At 43.8% G+C, this 21,427-nt stretch overlaps 1 protein-coding gene and 1 pseudogene across 1 annotated transcript in view; both read left to right on the top strand.

Moving 5' to 3' along the window:
• The window catches only part of GPC6 (glypican 6), a 1,130,094-nt gene that overhangs the window by 1,103,440 nt on the left and 5,227 nt on the right, over nt 1-21,427 (top strand). The window contains exons 7-8 of the mRNA XM_059684950.1: nt 1,684-1,820; nt 18,290-18,465. Coding sequence (XP_059540933.1) covers nt 1,684-1,820; nt 18,290-18,465 — 313 coding nt within the window. The remainder of the gene's footprint in view (nt 1-1,683; nt 1,821-18,289; nt 18,466-21,427) is intronic.
• Nucleotides 8,789-9,923, top strand: LOC132226400 (ribonuclease 4-like; annotated as a pseudogene).

A 21,427-nucleotide genomic window follows, 5' to 3' on the forward strand; every position in this document is an offset into this window, starting at 1 on the left:
AATTTTGCTACTGTTATGAATCATTATGTAAATATCTGATATGCAGGATGTATTTTCAGGGGTCGCGACCCACAGGTTGAGAACCACTGCAGAGGTACCATTTCTCTAATTCAGCGTTCCCGTCATCTTTAGCACTTCATGGGTGAGCAGATGTGTCCCAGGGCTGAAGCCCCTGTCGTCATCAGAACCACAGTTAAGCAGGGGCCAAGGACTATCATTCTAGAACTACTAAGAAACATGACAAGGGCCAAGGACTCTCATTCTAGAACTACTAAGAAATATGACAGGAGCCAAAATCAATTGTCAGAGTGTTTTATGTCTTTGTGTTCACTCTTAAACCTGACAAAAGACCTCTGGAAATTCTTTTTCTCAAGTCTATACTCCATCCACAGTAAACACAGAATACTTTGTGTCCAAAGACTATTGATCTCAAATGTACAACTACACCATTAAGTCTCAGTGGTTCTCCCTTCTGAAGTCATATATAGATTTGCTAGGAATACCATAACAAAGTACCACAGACTAGATGGCTTAAACCCACAGAAAGTTTTTATCTCACAGTTCTGGAAGTTAGAAGTTCAAAATCAAGGTGTCGGTGGGATTGGTTCCTTCTGAGGAAAGGGTCTTTCCCAGGTTTTCCCTTGGCTTGTAGATGGAGGCCTTCTTCCTATGTTCCCTCACATTGTCTTCCCTTTGTGCATATCTGTGTCCAGATTTGCCCTTTTTGTAAGAACACCAGTCCTATTGGATTGGAGCACCCAAATGACCTCATTTTAAACTTCTTTGCTTCTATAAAGACCATCTCTCCAAATAAGATCACATTCTGAGGAACTGGGGGTTGGGACTTTAGCATATAAACTTGGGGGGCATAATTCAACCTATAGCAGATGCATTTCAAATGCTTAAACACTTTCCCAATGTTCATGTAAGTAGAGCAGGAAATCAAGGTTGTGTCTGCATGATTCTGGATGTTAATTATGGAACTGAAATGGGACTGAATTTCTCTCCTACCCTTTCCCCAGGAGCACAGTCAGTGTGGAGCCTGAAAACACTAAAGATGGTGTGACTAAGCTTCTCCGGGCCACCCATCCACAGGGCTGTGGATGGTACACTTGCCTGTGTTTGGAACGACTTTTTTCTCTTTGGCAATAGAGATTTTTAAATGGGTTTGGGTTGCTGCTCGCCAAGTGTTTGCTATACGGGCCTGTCAATTAGTCAGGAGCAGAGGTTACCAACAGCTGAGTTAGTGACAATATGTATTTCTTGCAGAAACAAGTAGACCATTGGGAAAGATGTTTTATCTCTTGGTGCATTTATGTGACATCCAGGCAAATGAATCCTAAAGAATGTGTTTGGGGTGTTTGCAGCGAGGCACACCTACTTCTCCCATTTGGACAGGGACCCGGAGCCAGTTGAGATGCTTCATAAGTTCTTAACTCAGAGGATAGGGGGGACAGAAAAGATGGAAAACAAAAAGTGGATTACTTGAGAGCTCTCTGCCAGAAGCTGGAGGAAGATTGAGGGAGGAGGGCGGGGGTCTTTCCTGGACAACAATCCTGTCTCCCTCTTAAAACCAAGTACTGGTTCTAGCACACATCCTCACCCCCCTGAGTGGTGTCCTTGTGTAGAGATGGACAGCACCTGGGGAGAATGGTCACTGTCTTCCCTTGCTTTCTTGATCAGGTCACAGACATAAAAGAGAAACTGAAGCTCTCTAAAAAGGTCTGGTCGGCATTGCCCTACACCATCTGCAAGGATGAGAGCGTGACAGCGGGCACGTCCAACGAAGAGGAATGCTGGAACGGGCACAGCAAAGCCAGGTGAGGGGCGACTCGCTGTTCTTTCGGACGGGGCTCTGCGCATCCAGCTCCGGAAGGCACTCCTGGCACAGCTCCGCAGACCTGTTTATGCAGAAAGCAATGGAGGGTGGAGGGGACAAGTCGTCACTTAGCGACAGCTGTTCAGAGTGACAGGTTTGATGGGCACCTGGGAGCACTTACTCTCAAGGTGCCATTAAGCATGGAATCCTTGTTCTGAACGCCTTGCCTCTGGATGAGGTGGAGGCATGGTGACAGATGCCAGGTTATGGATATCCTGAGATCACGAAGAGCCTTTTATGTTCACTTAACGACTTTAAGACAGCGGAGCTATTTTTATCCGTAGTTACATTTGCACGGCTTGCTGTGTTTTTCCATCACAAGTTAAACAGGAAGTGAAAATTCAACTGTAATTTTTTTTACCCTTGAAGACAAAAAGTGTTTTGAAGCGCTCATTGAAAGGGGAAGGGGGAAAACAAAATGATGGAGGGACAACCAGGAGGGCACTCTCATAGGTCCCCTGCCAGGAAAGTCCCACTGGAGCCTCCTGATGAGAGATGGCTCTGTTGTCACCCTGCTGCTCTGCTACCCAGTGCTATCGCCGCTTGATATGAAATCTCTCAATTTCTTGGATCAGCCCAGGAATGGGTTTGGCCCGAGTCATCATTGGGTGGAGAAGTTGGACGGGGGAACTGGCTGGCTGGCTGGGAGTTGGCAAGCAGGGCAAGACACCAAGAGAGGGGTCTGCCCGAACCCTCCCCAGTGGGGATGCAGGTGGGTAGAGCAGCTGGTACATTGGCCTCCAGGAATCTTTGGGGATTGACCAGCAGGTGGAGAAGCTAAGAGGGGTGTCTGTTCTGGAGCCTTATTGGGCAGTTTGGGGCATATGAAGCAGCTGTGATCAAAAGACAGCAAGAAGATACATGGATGTTAACTTCAGGAGAAACTGCAGAAGGTAAGCAGGCATTCAGTGAGATGCTCATTAGGTGTTTTGCTTACATTGTAGGGTTGTGGTTTTTAGCATCTATTGGCAGTCATATTATTAGCTTGCTGGGGAAAGCTTCACAAAGAGAAGACTAGACAGCTATGGGAAAAGCTATATTTCAAGTAGCTCCAAAATATCAACGTGCAAATCTTAGATCATGAGGTACAGGAAGATATTCACGATATCAACAACATGCTCTTCAAAAATGCCTAGTAATTTACCAGTGTCTGGCCTTTTAGGACAGAGACCATTGGCTAGGAGATGCAGCTGTGAGCTACCAGCCTCTAAGGTTCTTTCCTGATAACTGAACAGAAAGACACTCTGAAGGATGACCAGATGGCCTAATGCAGGGGTCCTCAAACTACGGCCCGTGGGCCACATGCAAATACAAATATTGTATTTGTTCCCGTTTTGTTTTTTTACTTCAAAATAAGATATGTGCAGTATGCATAGGAATTCGTTCATAGTTGTTTCTTTTAAACTATAGTCCGGCCCTCCAATGGTCTGAAGGACAGTGAACTGGCCCCTTGTTTAAAAAGTTTGAGGACCCCTGGCCTAATGGATAAAGTGGCTGATTTTCTGAGCTGCTCTTTCCCATCTGCGTTTACCTTTCAGTCTTGGCTAAAATGAAGGCTGTGTTTTAAACCACATTCCCATGAATGGTTACACAGATTGCTGGATTTTGGTGCATATACAACTTTGAAAATACCAAATAAAAAGTGGCTGCAGGTGTGGACTGGGGAGGGATACACGCCATCAAGAAAATGAATGGGGAAGGTAAAGATCATTGAAGTTAGAGCTAGAGGTGACTGGGAAGGTTCAGCCAAGTTCCTCCCAGGAGCACAGACAGGGTAAATGATTAGTCCAAGGTTACCCAACAAACAAGGGTGACAGCTAAAATCTCCCAAATCCTAGCCCAGTATTCTTTTCACTTTTATATCCTGCCTCTAAAACACAGCCCTCCCCAGGTTAGGAGAACAAATGAAACAGATCCTTAGCTCTGAAAAAGATTTAGTGAATCTGCCCTGGCCAGCATGGCTCAGTTGGTTGAGCATCATCCCATGCACCAGGAGGTTGCAAGTTTGATTCCCAGTCAGGACAAATGCATGAGTTGTGAGCTAAATCCCATGGAGGATGAGCAAGAGATAGCCAATGTCATCGATGTTTCTATCTATCCCTCTCATTTCCCCTCTCTCTCTCTCTCAAATCAATAAAAACATTTTTTAAAAAGATTTAGTGAATCTACATTGATTCATTAAGTTAATCATTCAATCAGCAATATCTTTAAGCACTCCCTCTGTCCAAATATCATGCACAACTCTGTGGATTAAATGCTATAACATGGCAATGTTGTCTGCCAACATATGAAAAGGCACAGTGGATTTTGGAACTTCAAGTACCATACTGTGGGACTGTAGGTTTAGGAAAGGACCACATAGGTGGTACTAGACCAGCACCTGGAACAGTACTCAGGGATCAGAGTTTAATTTTATCCTGAGGACCATGGGAAGCCATTGAAGGACTTTATGCAGGTGAGGGAACTCATCAAACTTAATGCAATAAAATCATTTGCAAGAATATGCCAGAATGTAACCCAGTATATTACTAAAAAGATGAGGCTGTCAAATATTTGTGACTTGAGTTATATTCCCATTGAAATATTATAATTTCATTGTTGCTTTTAGTTCCTTTTTGAAAAATTCTTCTACTGGAATATTATAACTTTATACTTAATAGCATAATAAGTAGATAACCAATAAAGACTTGTTGAATTAAATTTAATTGAAGGTTTTTCTTATTCAAATATTAATTGATCTTGAGACTTTTCATTTAAAGAAATTTAACTGAAATTTTATAAGTTGAAAAATCTATTTTTAAAGCAGATAATGACCTATTTTTTCCTACTTTTGAAGTATAGATTTTCAGATGACAGACATTTAAGAATGCTTGTTTAAAAAAGAAGAAGAAAGAAAGGTTATTCTTATCATCCATCTGAAATAAAATAACCAGAAATTTTTAAAAAAAAAATCCATTGACAGGTGTTAATGGAAATGGAACAGCAATGCTTATTAGCATTAATAGAGATTGTCACAGTCTGGAGTTGCTACACTCGAGCCTATAGGAAGAGACCACTGATAACCCAGACATATTCCCTCTCTTTATTTTTTATTGACTCCTTCAGCCACATTCTTCAGGCACATCCACTGCTGAAGCCCTTTTATCGATCTAGGTATTTGGTCAGGCCTGTCTTCCATCACCTATATTTCTCCTGATTACTAGTATTTTCTGAATGCTACTCCATAGCTCTTTACCATGCTTCCTTGATTCAGAAACATACCTATTTCACATTTGACATTTCTGAAATCAAAATTACTCCTATAGTGGATATGTCCATTTACCTCAGCGATTATTTTATTTTTCCAAATAGCTATTATTAAATGAATGGCATCTGTTGAAATTAACGACTTGAAATAGAGAGAACAGGAGACACATACATTTGGCTGCTATGGCAGCCACAGGGTGAAACCTGCTGTGTTGAGATAATTGTCAAGGGTGTGTGAGCACTGGCTCCCCTAGTATATGGACCCACCTTTGTACCCCGCCTCCACCTTCATCCATCCCTGGGAGATCTCACTCTGCTTTAATAGCTAAACTAGTCTGGAAACAGGGGGTAGAGCACAAGGAGGAGACTGTGCCCTTTGATGGGAGGAAATTGGCAGATGGCCATGACCCTGTCAACATTTAAATCTCTATTCTGACAATACCAGGTCATCAAGAGGACCCTGTCCCTGCTTCCCCTTTCCTTTCCAGCCTCTTGGGACAATATAAAAACCAATGCAGTAATGTCCATAAAAATAGGTTGTCAACTTAAAAACAATGCTTCTCAAACATTGATATGCAGGCTAAATTTGGGGCATCTTGTTAAAAATGAAGATTCTGATTCAAGAAGTCTGGGTGGGGACTGAGATTCTGCATTTCCGACAAGCTTCCAGAGTGTGCGGTTGTTGGTGGCCTCGGGACTGCAATTTGAGTAGCAAGGCTCTGAGGCCACGTTTGCTAGATTTAGCACATAAAAACACCAGACACCAAATGGAACACACGTATACTACAAAACAGATTCATTGTTTACCTGGAATTCAGACTTAACTGGTAGACCTGTATTTTATCTGGCAGTTGCCCTTTAAGCTCCTATTAACATGTAAGAAATTCCCTTTTTATTCCTCAGACGGTATATTGCAGCATGTTGTTTTCTCTTTGTCTTCATGGAAACCCTTGATGTTCTCTTTAATGGGATGCCCTTGAGGGTCACCATGGGCACTTTGAATCCCTGCTAGAACTTGATTCAATTAGTGGCTTAGCCAGCTCAAGCCACGGTAACAAAAATACCATAGACTGAACGGCTGAGACAAATTTAGTTCTCATAGGCTAGAAGTCCAAGATCAAGGTGCCACAGGATTGGGTTCTGGGGTTAGCTCTCTTCTTAGCCTGTGCCCTAACATGACAGAGAGAGAGGGACTCTGATCTCTTCTTTTTCTAATAGCACTGATTGCATCATGGGGGCTCTACCCTCACAACCTTGTCTAAACCTAAGCCTTCCAAAGGCCCCGCCTCCAAATACCAGCACATTGGGGCTGAGGCTTCAGCATATGTTCTGGGAGAGGGGAGGCAAAAAAAAAAAATAATGTAGTCCACAGTACTTAGTACAAGAATTACATCCTACTTTATCAGAATAGCTAAGAAAGGATTTTCCTTAGAATTCATGGCAACAGCTATCACCCAAGCAAGGCAGCCTGGGATGCATGTGCAGGGGCCAGCAAGAAGGTAGCCTGGGGTGCAACTTTTTAGGATGAAACAGGAGAAGCCACGGCAGCACTCTGACTCAACTCAGACAAATAGGAATTGAAAGGAAGCTAGTAAGTAAGGGAAGAAAATCGATAATAATCTAGAAGGCCAAAGGGAAAAAAATTAAAGAGTCGTGGAGCAGGTTACAAATCTAGGCTTCCTATAGTTCCCAGGGTAAACCTGGAGACCCGGGAGGCTGCTTGCCGTCATCCGTCATCCCTGGGAAGGGTGTCCCGGGCAGCCGGGTGGCCAGAAGGAGCCATCTGTACCAAAGCTAGGGAAGAATGATTAGATGAGAGGCAAGAAAGCACAGCTCAGAAGGAAATAAACCTTTTATATGGTTAGCACACACGGCTCAGAACTTTCTCAGGCAACAGAAGGAAAAATAAAGCCCTTGTGTTCATATAAGCTCTTCCTTTTTGCTCCTATAGAGGCAGATTCTTGCTTTTTGAGGGTGCAACCATGTCAATTTACATCGTCTGCATCTTCCTTGAGGATTGTTTTCTTTTCAGGGGATTCTTTCTGTACTCTCATAGGAGTTATAAAGGAAAGGGGTATGACAGAGGGTGGGATGAGGCAGGAAGAACGCAAAAGGAAGCCAGTCCGAGAGGCAAGTCCCAGTAGCATGTGGATCTCATGATGGAACATACATATTACAGAGTCTTCAGGTGTCTCAAGTCAGTTATTTTCAGACTCCTCTCTCTCCCCATGAAGTTGGCAAGACAACTTTCCACCTTTGCTCCCTGTAAGCCAGTGCTTAAGCTGCCACTGTGTCCTTCCTTTAAAATGCCTCTGGGAGGAATGGATCAAGGTCCTGGATGAGGGGTGAGGATTAATGGGACTCTTTGGAAACTGAGCTTTTTCAGGGAGCCTCTGCTGTCTTTTAAGACACATGAGAAATAAGTGCCATCCCAAGGAAAACCTAACTGAGGCCAGGAAGTGAATACAATAAATTATAAGAAATAGGAAAAATGTTTTAAAATCTAGAAAATAGATCAGTCACTGTCACAAGCCACTGAGTGGATTGACTACGCAAAGAAAATAGCAAGTCATAACTGGGTAAGTTTGAGCAGATGGAAGAGGGACAAAATGATGCATGGGCATGAGAAATCTGTCGGAGGCAGTGACTTGGCAGATCTGGCAGGACAATGTTATCTTAGTCTGATTGCAAGATATGTACCAGAGCACTCTCGCTGCATGTGAAAGATGGTAAAACATCCCCCGCATACCAGGCCGGAAACACCTCAGGACGTTGGAAATCAGTCTGCACAGAGAGTCGGCAAGGGGAGCCCCCAGGAAAGCTGACTATCCAGGAGGCGGGCAGAGACCCTGTGTGCACCTCCTGCAAGTGGTGAGAAATGGCTACAAATAGGAGGAAAGAAGCACGCTGCTGTCGACAGCTCGCAGCCGGGACACCTGGCTCGTGGTCTTCTTTCCTATCTGAACTATAGTTTGCTGACTCCAGCTCTACCAAGAAAGGATGGGTTTGGGGAGCTCCTGCCAATGAGTTAAGAGCCCAAGTCAAAGAATTTAGCTTCTGCTCCCTGCTGCAGCCAATGAGTTGTGTGTCCTCCAGGAGTTCCCAGACCATGTCCTGCCACATGTTCTCCAGCTGGAGGGAAGCCACGGACATTGGGCCTCTGCATGAATTTACGCTTTCAAACTCTAAAGTCTGCTGCTGTCAGCCAGTGCTAAGAAACACACTTGGCATTTCAGGGAGCTGTGTTAACAACTTAGTTGTCATAAGAATGCCTTAGAATTGCATTCAATCATTTTCATATACATTCACTCAAAACAGCAGCTTATGACACAAATAAGGTGTTATAGACATAGGAACAAATGAAATATTGTAAAAAGTAGCTAAGCGGCTTGTCCATGATTACGCTGCTGGGTCTCAGAGACACCTCAGGTGTCCGGGGCCAGTCTCTGTGCCTCTGACCACCCCTCAGGGCCACATCTCTCTGAAGCACCTAATGCCACAGACAGCCTTTACTTAACAGACTTCAAGAATTTATAAAATTATAGCATGCTTTGAGTGACTCCACTTCCAAGTCAGGAAAACTGGAAAGGGAAAGAAGTAATCTACAGCAAGAACTTTAGAAGGTTATACTGAAGACAGTTCTTAAAATTGTGGTAAAATATACATAATTTAAAATTTACCATTTGAAAAAATTTTTAGCACACTTCACCCTAATCCCGTTAGTGCTCGCACCCACATACACGCAGGCCGCCACGCAGATCCAAAGCAGGAGTCAGAATATCTTCGCATTTTCTACCAGCTCCCCATTTTCGTACAAAGGAGGAAGAAGCGGGCACCTCCTAGGTGCTGATGGCTCTCCAGAAGAGCCTTTCATGGCTTCTGCTCTTGCTGCTGACCCTGCCGGAGCTGAGGCTGGTGCAGCCCTCCTATGGCCAGAACACGTACCAATGATTCCTGGGGCAACATGTGGGCCCTACAATGATAGGGGCAACAACTTGTACTGCAACAGCATGATGAAAACTCGGGGGATGACTCAGTTTAGTTACAAGCGATTCAACACTTTCATCCATGAAAACGTCCGGACCATTAATAGCATCTGCAGCACCACCAATATCCAACGCAAGAATGGCAAGATGAGCTGCCTGCGAGTGTAGCGAAAGTCACAGACTGCGCGATTATGAGACGTAATCTGCCCCCCAAATGCAATTATCAGGCCAAGGCCAGCACTAGGCGTGTTGTCATTGCCTGTGAGGGTAACCCCCTGGTGCCTGTGCACTTTGACAGACAGATGCTCCCCTGCAGGAGTTATGGCCCCGTGGATGACCTTTAACTTACTCCTTGAATAGCAATGAGTAATGCATTTGAGCTATCTCGGGCTCTGTCTCCTCTGCATATGTCTCTACTTCATTTTCTCTATATAATCCATTCTGTTAAATGCATCTAAGAGAAATGGAGACATAAACCTATAATGGGACTGGGCTTTTCTATAACAAACTTTTCAGTAAACTCTTCTGCTTCCTTTGATAATACTGGTCAGCTTAGCTCTCTCAGATCCTATCCTCTGGAATTTAGTCATTATATGTGTGATATAGCATTTCAAGTATTCCAAGGTGCTTCCATCTCAGTGATCTCATTTTAATACCACCGCACCCCTGTGATGCTGATGTTGCTACATATAGGATCCCAACGTTAAAGGACTTGCTGAAGACCATGAAGTTATTGGAAATGCTGAAGCAAAAAAATCCATTTCAACTGGCTACTAATCCAAGACTTTTTCTACTTCATCACAAGGAGTGTTTGAAAGTATTTGCTTTTTGATATTCTCAAAAGTCAGCTGTTAGGGGGAGCATTACAAATTTGGAAATAGGAACTGGCAAAATGAGAACTCTGTCTGTATAATTTGGCAACCTTGTTATGTTTTGGGTCTAATAAGATTAAGAAATGATACAAGGAACTTTCTTTTTCTCTTCTCAAGTTTTTGAATCATTTTAGTAAGTCAGAGTATTAACAATGCACTGGATCATTAAGACTTATGCACTCTTCCTGATTGGAAAGACTTTTCATGTTTTCCTTTTAATAAAGAACTCAAACTGGAAAAAAAATTTAGTGTACATTTCAGTAACATTACATGCATTCACTTATTGTATATCATCACCACCATCCACACAAAGAAATTTTTCATCTTCTTAAACTGAAACTCTGCACCCATTCCATACTATTTCTCCTGTCCTCCCTCCCCAGCCTCTAGCAACCACCAGTCTACTTTCTGTCTTTATGAATTTGACTATTTCAGATTTATTTCACTTAGCATGGTGTCTTTAAAGTTTAGCCATGTAGTAACATGTGTCAGAATTTTCTTCCTTTAAAAAAATATTTGTATTGATTTCAGAGAGGAAGGGAGAGGGAGAGAGAGATAGAAGCAAAAAATGATGAGAGAGAATCATTGATCGGCTGCCTCCTGCACACCCCACACTGGGATCGAGCCCACAACCCGGGCATGTGCCCTGACCAGGAATCAAATCATGAACTCCTTTTTCATAGGTTGACACTCAACCACTGAGCCATGCCAGCACCAGAAATTCCTTCCTTTTTAGGGCTGAATGTGTTGTATCTATATACCACATTTGTTTATCCATTCATTCATCAACGGACACTTGGGTTGCTTTGGCTTTTTGGCTATTGCGACTAATGCTGCTATGAACATGGATGTACAAATATCTGTTCAAGTACTTACTTTCAATCCTTTTGGAATAAGAATTCCAGAAGTGGAATTGCTGGATCATATGTTAATTTTGTGTTTCATTTTTTTAGAAACTGCCACACTGTTTTCTATGACACTTCCACCTGTCTACGTTCCCTCTAGCCATACACAAAGACCTCCAATTTCTCCATGTTCCATCAGTCTCAAGGCCATTGGTGACATTGCCTCTGGTTGGGAATGCATGCTGCATGTCCCAGACACACATCACTCACAGCAAGTTCCACAGACATTTCCTCTGCTGGGGCTCAAATTTGCAGCTGGGTTTGCACTTGTAGTTCTTATTATGATCACCGCACTTTAGCAAGAAACCATCAGGGGGGGAACTTGGAGGAACAAGATTTATTACTCACAGGTCCTGGGGGATGCATGTCATGCCTGTGGGCCTCACAGCAAGATCATGGATAGAGAGAAAGAGAGCAGACCTGGGGCTCTGCCTTTATTAGGATTCAAGAGTGGGGTGGCCAAGGTTTCAAGGTTCACTCTTCATTGGCTAATTCAGAGCATATGAGCTGAAGTTAGAAATAGGAAAGAAGATGTGTGGTCACTCAAGAGGTCAGTTATCCAGGTTGCCCAGGGCTTTCTAAAAGGGGACCTTCATGAATGGGGGCAGCCTACTTCCTCATCTGGTTGTTTTGCTGGTAGCTGAGTCCTACAACTGACATTATGTTTATTGGAGATAGATGTCTTTTGAAATGTGTGCCTGGGCAGCCAAAGGCTTAATGACAAGCACTTGCATTCCACTCCAGATCCTTACCAACACTTGCTAGTTTATGTTTTTGGTTTTTTTTAATAATGACCATCCTAATGAGAGTGACGTAAAAACTTAGATTTTTAAGAAAGCTTCTGAAAGAGGTTATGGATACCCAGGTTCACAACAATCTCTTATTTGAGATCCTTGGGACCATCTGTGTCTCAGAATTCAGAATTGTTTAGATTTTAGAAAATCATCACAGTACATAATTTTTTTAGCAGTGCTCCCAGAAGAATTTGAGGCTGGAACTCACAATCAAACACATTACATGTCTGCAGCAAAATGCATTACTATTTACACTAAGTGGGATAAATGAGGACTCTAGTTGGCCTCATTTCAGATCAGATCAAAGTTTGGTAATTAATTGATTGCAGGAAAAGAACTATGGAGACTTTTGAGTTTTAGACCTGTGTTACTAATTATATCAGCTTACATTAGTGCAACTCTTAAACCTGCTGAAGGTGAAGGAGTATGTAGCTTAGAATTAGAACTTACTATAGAGACATGTATTGAACAGAGCTCATTGTGGCAAAAAACAGAACTGAAACTGCTTTTGCCAACAGAAAGTGTGCTCGAGGCCGGGGCCGCCAAAGGAAGTGTCAGGCACCCAAAAACAAACCCAGGCCAGCACCTTGGGATCCCATTTCTCCCCATTCCTGACCCAGATTCCACCTGGACTCTTGCCCACTCCACTGGGCACCACAAAACTAACATTCCTTACAAGTGCCCACTTCTCAGACTTGACTAACTTTCAAATCCCATTAGACCTTGAAAGTTGTGTAGCCCATTCCCTTCCTAGGCAACTCCTTTCATCAGAACAACTACCAGCATCAACGTGGTGATGAGAAACACTGAATATTGATTAGTGAATGTGTTCTACCTCCCAGCAAGCAGGTTCAGATATCAACAGGGTCTTTCTGGAAGTAGCAACTGAAAGGAGTGACTTTGAGTATTGCCAATGACAGGCACCATGGCTGGTCTGTGGGACACTTCTGTGAGCACATGTCTTTATCTCTCAGGTGTACTGTCTCTCAGGTGACAGAGGCTGTCAGCTCTGTCAGGCAGGGTCTCCGCACAGAACCTGCAGCCACCCACAAGGTTATTGCATCATCCCCCTTACCTTCCCTTGAGGCTCTTCCACCCTAATCAGCTATAGTGTTTGCGTGTGATCTAGGAAGCCTGCATCACAATATGAAATGAGGTGTCTTAGTGACTAAGACAAACTGTGGTCGGCAAACTGCGGCTCGCAAGCCACATGCGGCTTTTTGGCCCCTTGAGTGTGGCTCTTCCACAAAATACCACGTGCGGGCGCGATTGAAACTTCGCGGCCCATGCGCAGAAGTCGGTTTTCGGCCTGGGCGAGCCTATTTTGAAGAAGTGCTGTTGATATTTGGCTCTGTTGACTAAGGAGTTTGCCGACCACTGTCTTAGTCTGTTTTGGCTGCCACAGCAAAACAAATGGAGTATCTTATAAACAACAGAAACTTATTTCTCGCCGTTCTGGAGGCTGGAAGTCCAAGGTCAGCATGGCCAGGTGAGAACCCTCTTCTGGGCAGACTTACTGTGTCCTCAGGTGTCGGAAGGGGCAAGGCTAGCTTTCTAGACACAGTTTAATGAGGGCACTAATCCCAATCCTGAGAGCCCTGCCTACTTGCTCCCCAAAGGCCTCGCCCATAATAGCATCACCTTGAGCATTAGGTTTTCCACATATGAATTGGAGGGATGCATATACATTCAGATAACAGCAAATGTTAAAAACAATAATTCTTCAAAACTGCCAAAGATTTAGACTCTATACATGGAACCAGGATGAGAAAACTATGCTTGACTGTACCACCCACTTGCCACCCCACAGAATGAAACATTGAAAAACGATGACAACCCTAGTTGTCCTTCTTTCTGGATTCTCTCTGCCCCAGGTAAATGTGCATCCAGCTTCAGAACCTGAGCTACCTGTAGCAAGAGTCTCCTTCCTTTCCATGCCTCCCAGAACTGTGAGGGTGCAAAAATAGAACGTTGTCATGCCAAAGGGCTGGTGCAAAACGTAATAAAGGGAAGAATAGTATGAGCTCAAAGATATATATCCATTCTTGCAGTATCTGATCATTATAAAAAGAGATCAACCCCGAGAGGCAACAAATAAATGGGCTCATGAGTCCTGGTGCTGACCTGGGCTCCCATAGACCCTTCAGGCTGCACACCGGCCATCCACAAATTTGTCCTCAGGATGTACTGTGGAGTGACAAAATGGCCATTTTCCTGTTCAACAGTGTTTTTCAGTTTAAGTTCCCACATTGTCTCTAGAGTTGCCCTTTGAATACATAGAAAGGAGAAAAGGTTCCTGAGGACACGGGAGCATTGTTCCTTGTGTTTATTGTAAGTGGCTGAGCATCAGTAGGCACAGTTAGAGGCTGGGTGTATTTGGCAGTCTCTCATTGTTCCTGTAGGCTCAGACTCCCAGGGGTACCATTCCCAATGTAAGCTAGAGCAGTCAGCGTCTGATAAATGAGTCTCGGCCAGCCATGCAGCGCGCACAGCATCTGAAAGAAACAAAGCTCCCCCTGACTCAGCACAGGTCCAGCTGCAAGAATCATTGTCCTAAATGTCGAGGGGCAACACCGACGGTCACCTTTCAGCCCCTCTCTGCTCCAGTACCAGCAAAGGTTAGCCTTGGACTGGCTATTGTTTATTCCAATGGGCTTTAATAATTAGGTGGAGATCACAGGGCTTGGCACATATAATCGAATGTCAAATATAGTCAATCCAATGCCACGTTTTAGAAGTCAGATCTGGAAAACAATCTCAGAATCCCATAAAATTTTATTGGTATATCACCTATATTAAAAGGCAGCACAGAAGTTCTTTACTGCGAAAACGAAGAGATGTAGAGTTCCATGACTTTTTAAAAATTTCAATTAGAACTTTTTAAGGCAGTAAATATTGTGAAGCCTTTTGGAAAAGAATTTTTGATGCACTTTGTGTGCTGTGTTATTCATTATGTAGTGAACATTGGGAAATTGATTTTGTTCAAGATATGGATAAAGACACGGAGCTTCTTCCGGGACCTCTGACTTTAAATGAGTAAACCAATGCATACACAAACCCATCAGGCATAAGATTTCAATCGCTGAACAAATGGCTTAAATGTATGTTTCTCTGTGTGTCTCTATTTCTTTTTCTGGAGACTGATGGATAGAGCCTTTTGTTTCTGGAACTTGGAATGTTACCAGTAGGAAAATAAAGAATTTTAAGTGTATTGTACAAGAATATGCAAACAGGAAGCACGCAAAAGAAAAGGGAAAGGGAGTGTTTTTCAGCTTTCAGGCAGCAGTAGTAGAGGCAGTAAAAGAATGATAATAATAGCAGTTAGTCCCCAGCCTACCAGATGTCTGTGCCTGGTGTCCTGATTCCCCTGAAAACCACTCTTCAGCCCTCCACCTTGATCTCTGCCCAGAGGGAGAACCTCTACCAAGTGAATTACCTGGGCCCCCTTGCATGCTGGCTTCCACTTGGTTTCAGCCAGTAGGAGACAGCAGCCAGAGGTCAGAAGGAGGCACTACAGAGGTCAGGGAATCATAACCTAATGATGGTTCTTGTCATGTCACTGGGCCCCTGTCTGTGATTTCAGTTTTTGTGCAGTTGACTCCCAGGGTTCTCCAATACCCTGTGCTGGTTTCCTTCAACCCTGTCTACACCTTTAGAAATAGTCTCTTCTTTAAACTCTCTTTCTTACCCCTTTGAGGGTAGCCCTGTTTCATACCAGGGCACAAACAAATATAGAGCCTTTGCAGGAATTAGAGAAAAGCACCCAGGTCGGTACATGGGGATTGTTATCCTCTTGTCTCCACTTTGGTATATATTGAAATTTTCTAAAATAAAAGGATTCCAACAAAAGCAAAATAAAAGGTACCCATTTCGCTGACTAGTGCCCTGCAGATGCATAGCTTTATGAGCACAGAACTCGGGCTGGTTTCAGCCTCACCTTACTCCCTCAGCAGGTGGCTTGATGCTGTGCACAAAATGTCAGCTGAGCCGGCAGCCCTACGGAGGAATGGGAAGATCCGTAAAAGCTGGAAATATCTTAAGGAGAGAGTGAAGAATGGCCTGGGTCTTCAGGATATTTGGGATCTAAGTGGGAAAGGGACAGTAGGCAAAGATAAGGTGTACGGCAGAGAGAGGCATGCAGCAGATGTATGCAGGGAGTAGATTCTGTAAGGCAAGGAAGGTCCTTTACAGCAAGTACTGCAGCATAAGAAAGGGGAGATGGGATGGAAATGGGCTTTGATTGCTGTGGATCGGAGCTTAGGATTGACAGGCAGTATGGTGCAGGATTGGGGCACTGCCCAGGCTTTAGTCATCATTTTGCCATCTATTAGCTCTGTGACTTTACACAGTTATGTTTTCCTCTTTATGCCTCAGTTTTCTACTTTACAAAATGGGGATAAAATAGTACCTACAATTGCTGGGAGACTGGATTTTAAAATGCATGTCCAAGTGCTTGGCACAGCGCCTGGCTTCCATAAGCTCTCAGTGGACATTAGGTACTGTCATCAAAAATTTTAAAACAGAAGAACGACAAGATGAAAGCTGTATTTCATGAAGATTAATCAGACAGCATGTGCAGACTGCACTAAAAAGGGAAGACGGAACAGGGAAGTCAGTGTGAGGCTGCTCTAGCTGTCTGCACTCCAGAGGGACACGGGAAATGAGAGAAGAAGTGGTGGAAGAAGAGTAGGAGGAAGGAAAACTGACAGATCATGAGAGTACAGAGTCAGAGAGGGCTCCAAGCACTTTTCTCAGATCTTTGGTTTCCCCCGGTATAAATACACCTGGGCAGAGTAGGCAGTTGACTTTGAAGAACAGACAATTTTGACATTTTATTACAAGTAAAAGAAACATTAATATAAATTTGCCATTTCGGTACAAGTAAGAAAATTAAAGAACCATTTGATTTACCCTCTATTTTACTGAATATTAAATTAGACCCAAGATTCTATCCTATCTAATAAAAGAGAAAAATGGTAATTGGCGTACGACGATACCCTTTTCATTGGCTAATCAGGGCTATATGCAAATTAACTGCCAACTATGATTGGCAGTTAACTGCCAACTATGATTGGCAGTTAACTGCCAACTATGATTGGCAGTTAACTGCCAACTATGATTGACAGTTAACTGCCAACTAAGATTGGCAGTTAACTGCCAACAAGATGGCGGTTAATTTGCATATGTAGGCACAATGCAGGGAGGCGAAAGGGAAAGCAGGAAGAAGCCACCTGCCACTGACAGTGATCGGAAACCCAGGGGGGAGCTAAGAGCTGGGGGGCAGGGCAAAGGCGGCCCTGGGGCCCCAGCCATGATCGGAGAATCAGGCGCCTTTGCCGCCCTGGCCAGTGGTAGCAGGAAGTAGGGGTGGAGCCAGCGATGGGAGCTGGGCACGGTCGAAGCTGGCAGTCCCGGGAGCTAGGGGTCCCTTGCCTGGGCCTAAAGCGGAGCCCACGATCGCGGGGCCGCTGCAGCTGCGGGTCCCCGCTGCCCGGGCCGGACGCCTAGGCCAGAGGCCTCAGGCCTGGTCAAGGGGCCGATCCGGTGATTGGTGATCGGAGGGTGATGAGGGTCAACTCCTCTGGCCGAGGCATCAGGCCTGGGTGGGGGGCGGAGCCGGGGATTGGGGGGATATGATGGTCCCCTTGCCCAGGCCTGAAGCCTGGGTCAGAGGCGTCAGGCTTGGGCGGGGGGTGGAGCAAGCGATCAGAGGGAGATGGGGGTCCCCTGCCCAGGCATGATTCCTGGGCGGGGGCCAGAGCCAGTGATCAGGGGGATATGGGGGTCCCCTGTCCAAGCCTGACACCTCTGTCAGAGGCGTCAGGCCTGGGCAAGGGGCCGATCAGGCGATCGGAGGGTGATGGGGGTCTACGCCTCTGGCCGAGGCATCAGGCCTGGGCAAGGGGCCGATCCTGCGATTGGAGGGTGATGGGGGTCAACGCCTGAGGGCTCCCAGTATGTGAGAGGGGGCAGGCTGGGCTGAGGGACACTCCCCCCCACACACACACCCAGTGCACGAATTTCATGCACCGGGCCCCTAGTTGTAAAATAAAAACCCTAATGGACAGCTCAAGTATTCCAGCAATCACTGGTGACTCCTCAAACTTTCCAAAGATGGTTATTTTTATCTGAAGATTCTTCTTATAAAATCTTAGGTCAGGGCCTCCTCAGTTGAGAAAAACATCCTCATATAAGAGAGCTCTGTAAGATCATAAATAATTTGCAAGTTTAGTTCTTACTAACAAAATCAACAGGATTGTTAAGCAAGCTATCAAGTTCCTGACTTAAGTATCTAACATTGGGATGGAGAGAGAAACAGTAGTTAATTTAAAGTAATAATTTCTGTAAGTCCCCAATTGTGCATTCATCTGTAGGTAAGCCTACCTAAGAATTCAGTGCCATTTTAAAAAACTACCGTGAAGCCATTTTAGCCAATCTTCATCTGAGAACATTTATTTCAAGGTTTTACTTCGGCCTTTTTTTCCAAGAACTGGGCCCTGATTCTACCAAGGTTTTGGCTCACTGTTAGAAACAGTGTGGCAGAATCCATTTTCCAGGTCCCTCCTGCCTCATCCTGATCTGTCCTCTCTCTCTCTGTGCCCTGCAGATACTTGCCTGAGATCATGAATGATGGGCTGACCAACCAGATCAACAATCCTGAGGTGGACGTGGACATCACCCGGCCCGACACTTTCATCAGGCAGCAGATCATGGCTCTCCGCGTGATGACCAACAAACTAAAGAATGCGTACAATGGCAATGACGTCAACTTCCAGGACACAAGTAAGAAAGTCCTTACCAGTAACCTCCAGAGTGAACAATGGTCACTGAAAATTATACCAGCATTTCTCTTAAGAGCAATGTGCACCTTTCCTCTTGTGCTATTCTTGCCCAATCTACAAAACTGTTTATAGTCCTTTAGACAGAAAGCTCTGATTCACAAAACTTAGGATATTACTAAAGTCATAGCTGGTCTTAAGGATGCAACCCACTAAATTTTAGTGGATTGAATTCAGCTGTACCAAAGCTAAAATTGAGTTTCATCTGCCAGTTGATCCATTCCTCTACTATTCAATGGGAAGCACCTGCCTAAGAGGTTGTTGGGAAGTTCATTTGAGGCCATATTTTTTTATTGATTTTAGAAAGTAAGGGAGAGGGAGAAAGAGAAACATCAATGATGAGAGAGAATCATTGATTGGCTGCCTCCTGCACATCTCACACTTGGGATCAAGCCCAAAACCCAGGCATGTGCCCTGACTGAGAATCGAACTATGACTCCTGGTTCATAGGTTGATGCTCAACCACTGAGCCATGCCGGCCACACAGAGGCCATTTTTAAAGGAGCTAAGATAATATCTCATGTGCCATTAATTCAACTGTATTTATGTTCTCTCTATTCAGTCATACACATACAGAAACCATTGACATTTATATCTGAAATATTTAGAGAAATAGTAAAATATAGATGCAACATCACACTTAACTATTTTATTAAATATCATAAAAGCATCAGAAGTGACTTGAAAGGCTACTAAGTGAACATTGATATGAAACTATATTTGGTTTTTGTCTAAATGGTTTCCAGATGCATAACTATTAAGGCACTTTTTTGTTAGTTTTGGGGTTTTTTTTAAGTAAGCACCCTTACAGAGAGAGTTCTCAGGAAAATATTTCTTGAACATGAGATGTGGAGTTGCCAGTGATTCTGTAATTTGGTCACTGATGCCAAAGGTGATGCTTGTGTGCTTGAATTAATGAGATAGAAAGAGGTTTCATCTAAGTCTTAGCCATCATCCTACTGAGTTGTCCCCTGCAGAAATATTTTAGTGTTTTATTATATTTTAAATAACAAAAATTAATTTTCTGAATTCAGGGTAATTGCCCACCAGATAGACTTCATTGCTATAAAATTTCTCAGACTCACCACATTATTTATCTTCCTCTTTACTATGCCCTTCCTTTCCTCTTCAGAAGAGAACACAAGGTTTTAGCCTTTTCTGCTTCTCCCTTGCTCATTACTTAGCCTCACTCATCTCAATTTATCTGTTCTGTCTTCTCTAGCTAACAAAATGTTTTATTATCTGGATAATGACCATTAGAATAAATTATTCAAGATGCATAAGGATTAGTTGATGCTGGTCTTGTTTCTCTCTCCTCTTACCTGAAGAGGTTTTATACATGTCAGTCTGCAATGCTTATGGAAAATTCTTGAGGAGAAATTTTGCTCCATTTCCCCTTAAGAAGCAAACAAACAAAAATCCATAGTAGCTAAGAGAGTCACTTAACTCTAAACCAAGTACCAAATTTGACCCTTTATGTTATGATAGTGTCTGTCATACAAACCATTATTACATCTTCTAGCCATAATCACCTTTATTGCTTTTGACATTTTTAAAAATCACCCATGCATTTGTGATTCCTCTCAGAAAGAGATGGGGCCATTACTTTTCTCATCTGGAATCCCCTGTCATTATTTGCTTACCACATTTTTAATATTCTAAATAGCTTTAATAATATTTTTGTAATGGTTAAATTACTTCTTGTTCGTGATACTAGTGTTTAGAACAACCCCCTTAGCAACTCTGTTTTTTCTGAATTTAATTAATGGTCATTTTCCCCCTTGTAAAGGCCACTAAAGATAAATCAGAGAAAATGTTAAGAACCTGGTAGACTGTATTCAAGTGATCTTATCTGGTATTTAGATGTCCCTTTTTAAAACAAAATAAATTGTGATGAGTTGTGCCGTTCTCCGCCAGGATACATTAGAGAAGCCCCTGTATCACCTTAGCTTTTACTTAAGTAGCATCAAGCAGCCAAGATGGCATCAGTCTTTCAGGAGCAGCGTGGCAAGCTCGGCATCACTGAAGGCCAGCAGGGAGGAGTCAGGGCTATGGATGGAATCATTGAGCAAGTGGAGAAAACAGCAAATGTCATTACCAGGTTTACAGTCTCCTGAGTCCTCCCAGGAACATCATCTCACTTATACACCATAACAATTCTGTGAAATAAATTGGATTATTCTCATTTTTATAGGATAAGAAGAAACAGAGCCTCAACAAGGCTAACTGATTTGTCCTAGTTCACTTAAATTAAATAAAGCAAGTTAAAATCCAGGTCACCTTTGCTGCGGGAACCATGTGTTTTCCATCAGGCATCATTGTGAGCACTGGGTTTGGTGTCCTCGCACATTTCATGAGGGTGGCTGTCTTCACACATACTCTGCAAGTTAATTCTATTGTCCATATTTCCTGAGATGAGGAAAATGACAGAACCTGAGTAAACTGCCCAAGGCACATTTATTTACTCCACGAGCTATTTATTGAGCACCTGCTGTATGCCAGGGATCATTAAAGGCATGGGGATCAGAAGTGCACAGCGACACAAAGTCTCTGCCCCCAGCAAGTTTACATTCTCGTGGAGGGGACTAATGTATATATATGAGCCCAGCGACCAGAATGACCAAGACGACCAGTGACTATGACACACACTGTGGCAGCCAACCAGCCTGATCTGGGCCCTGATCATCCCCCCCTCGCTGGCCCCGCCCCCTAACGGCCCCCAACACCCCAATCGGGGCTGGAGCCGGCCAACCACCTGCGCCCCCTCCCCCTCACTGGCCTGGCCTGATGGGCCCCCATCGAGGCGGGCCAGCTAGACCCCACCAAAGCACAAATTCATGCACTGGGCCTCTAGTAAGAAATAAGAAAACAAGTAAACAACACAATTGCACCAGCTAGTAATTGAT

Source organism: Myotis daubentonii, chromosome 2 (assembly GCF_963259705.1).
Source record: "Myotis daubentonii chromosome 2, mMyoDau2.1, whole genome shotgun sequence".
In the NCBI taxonomy this organism is placed as follows: Eukaryota; Metazoa; Chordata; class Mammalia; order Chiroptera; family Vespertilionidae; genus Myotis; species Myotis daubentonii.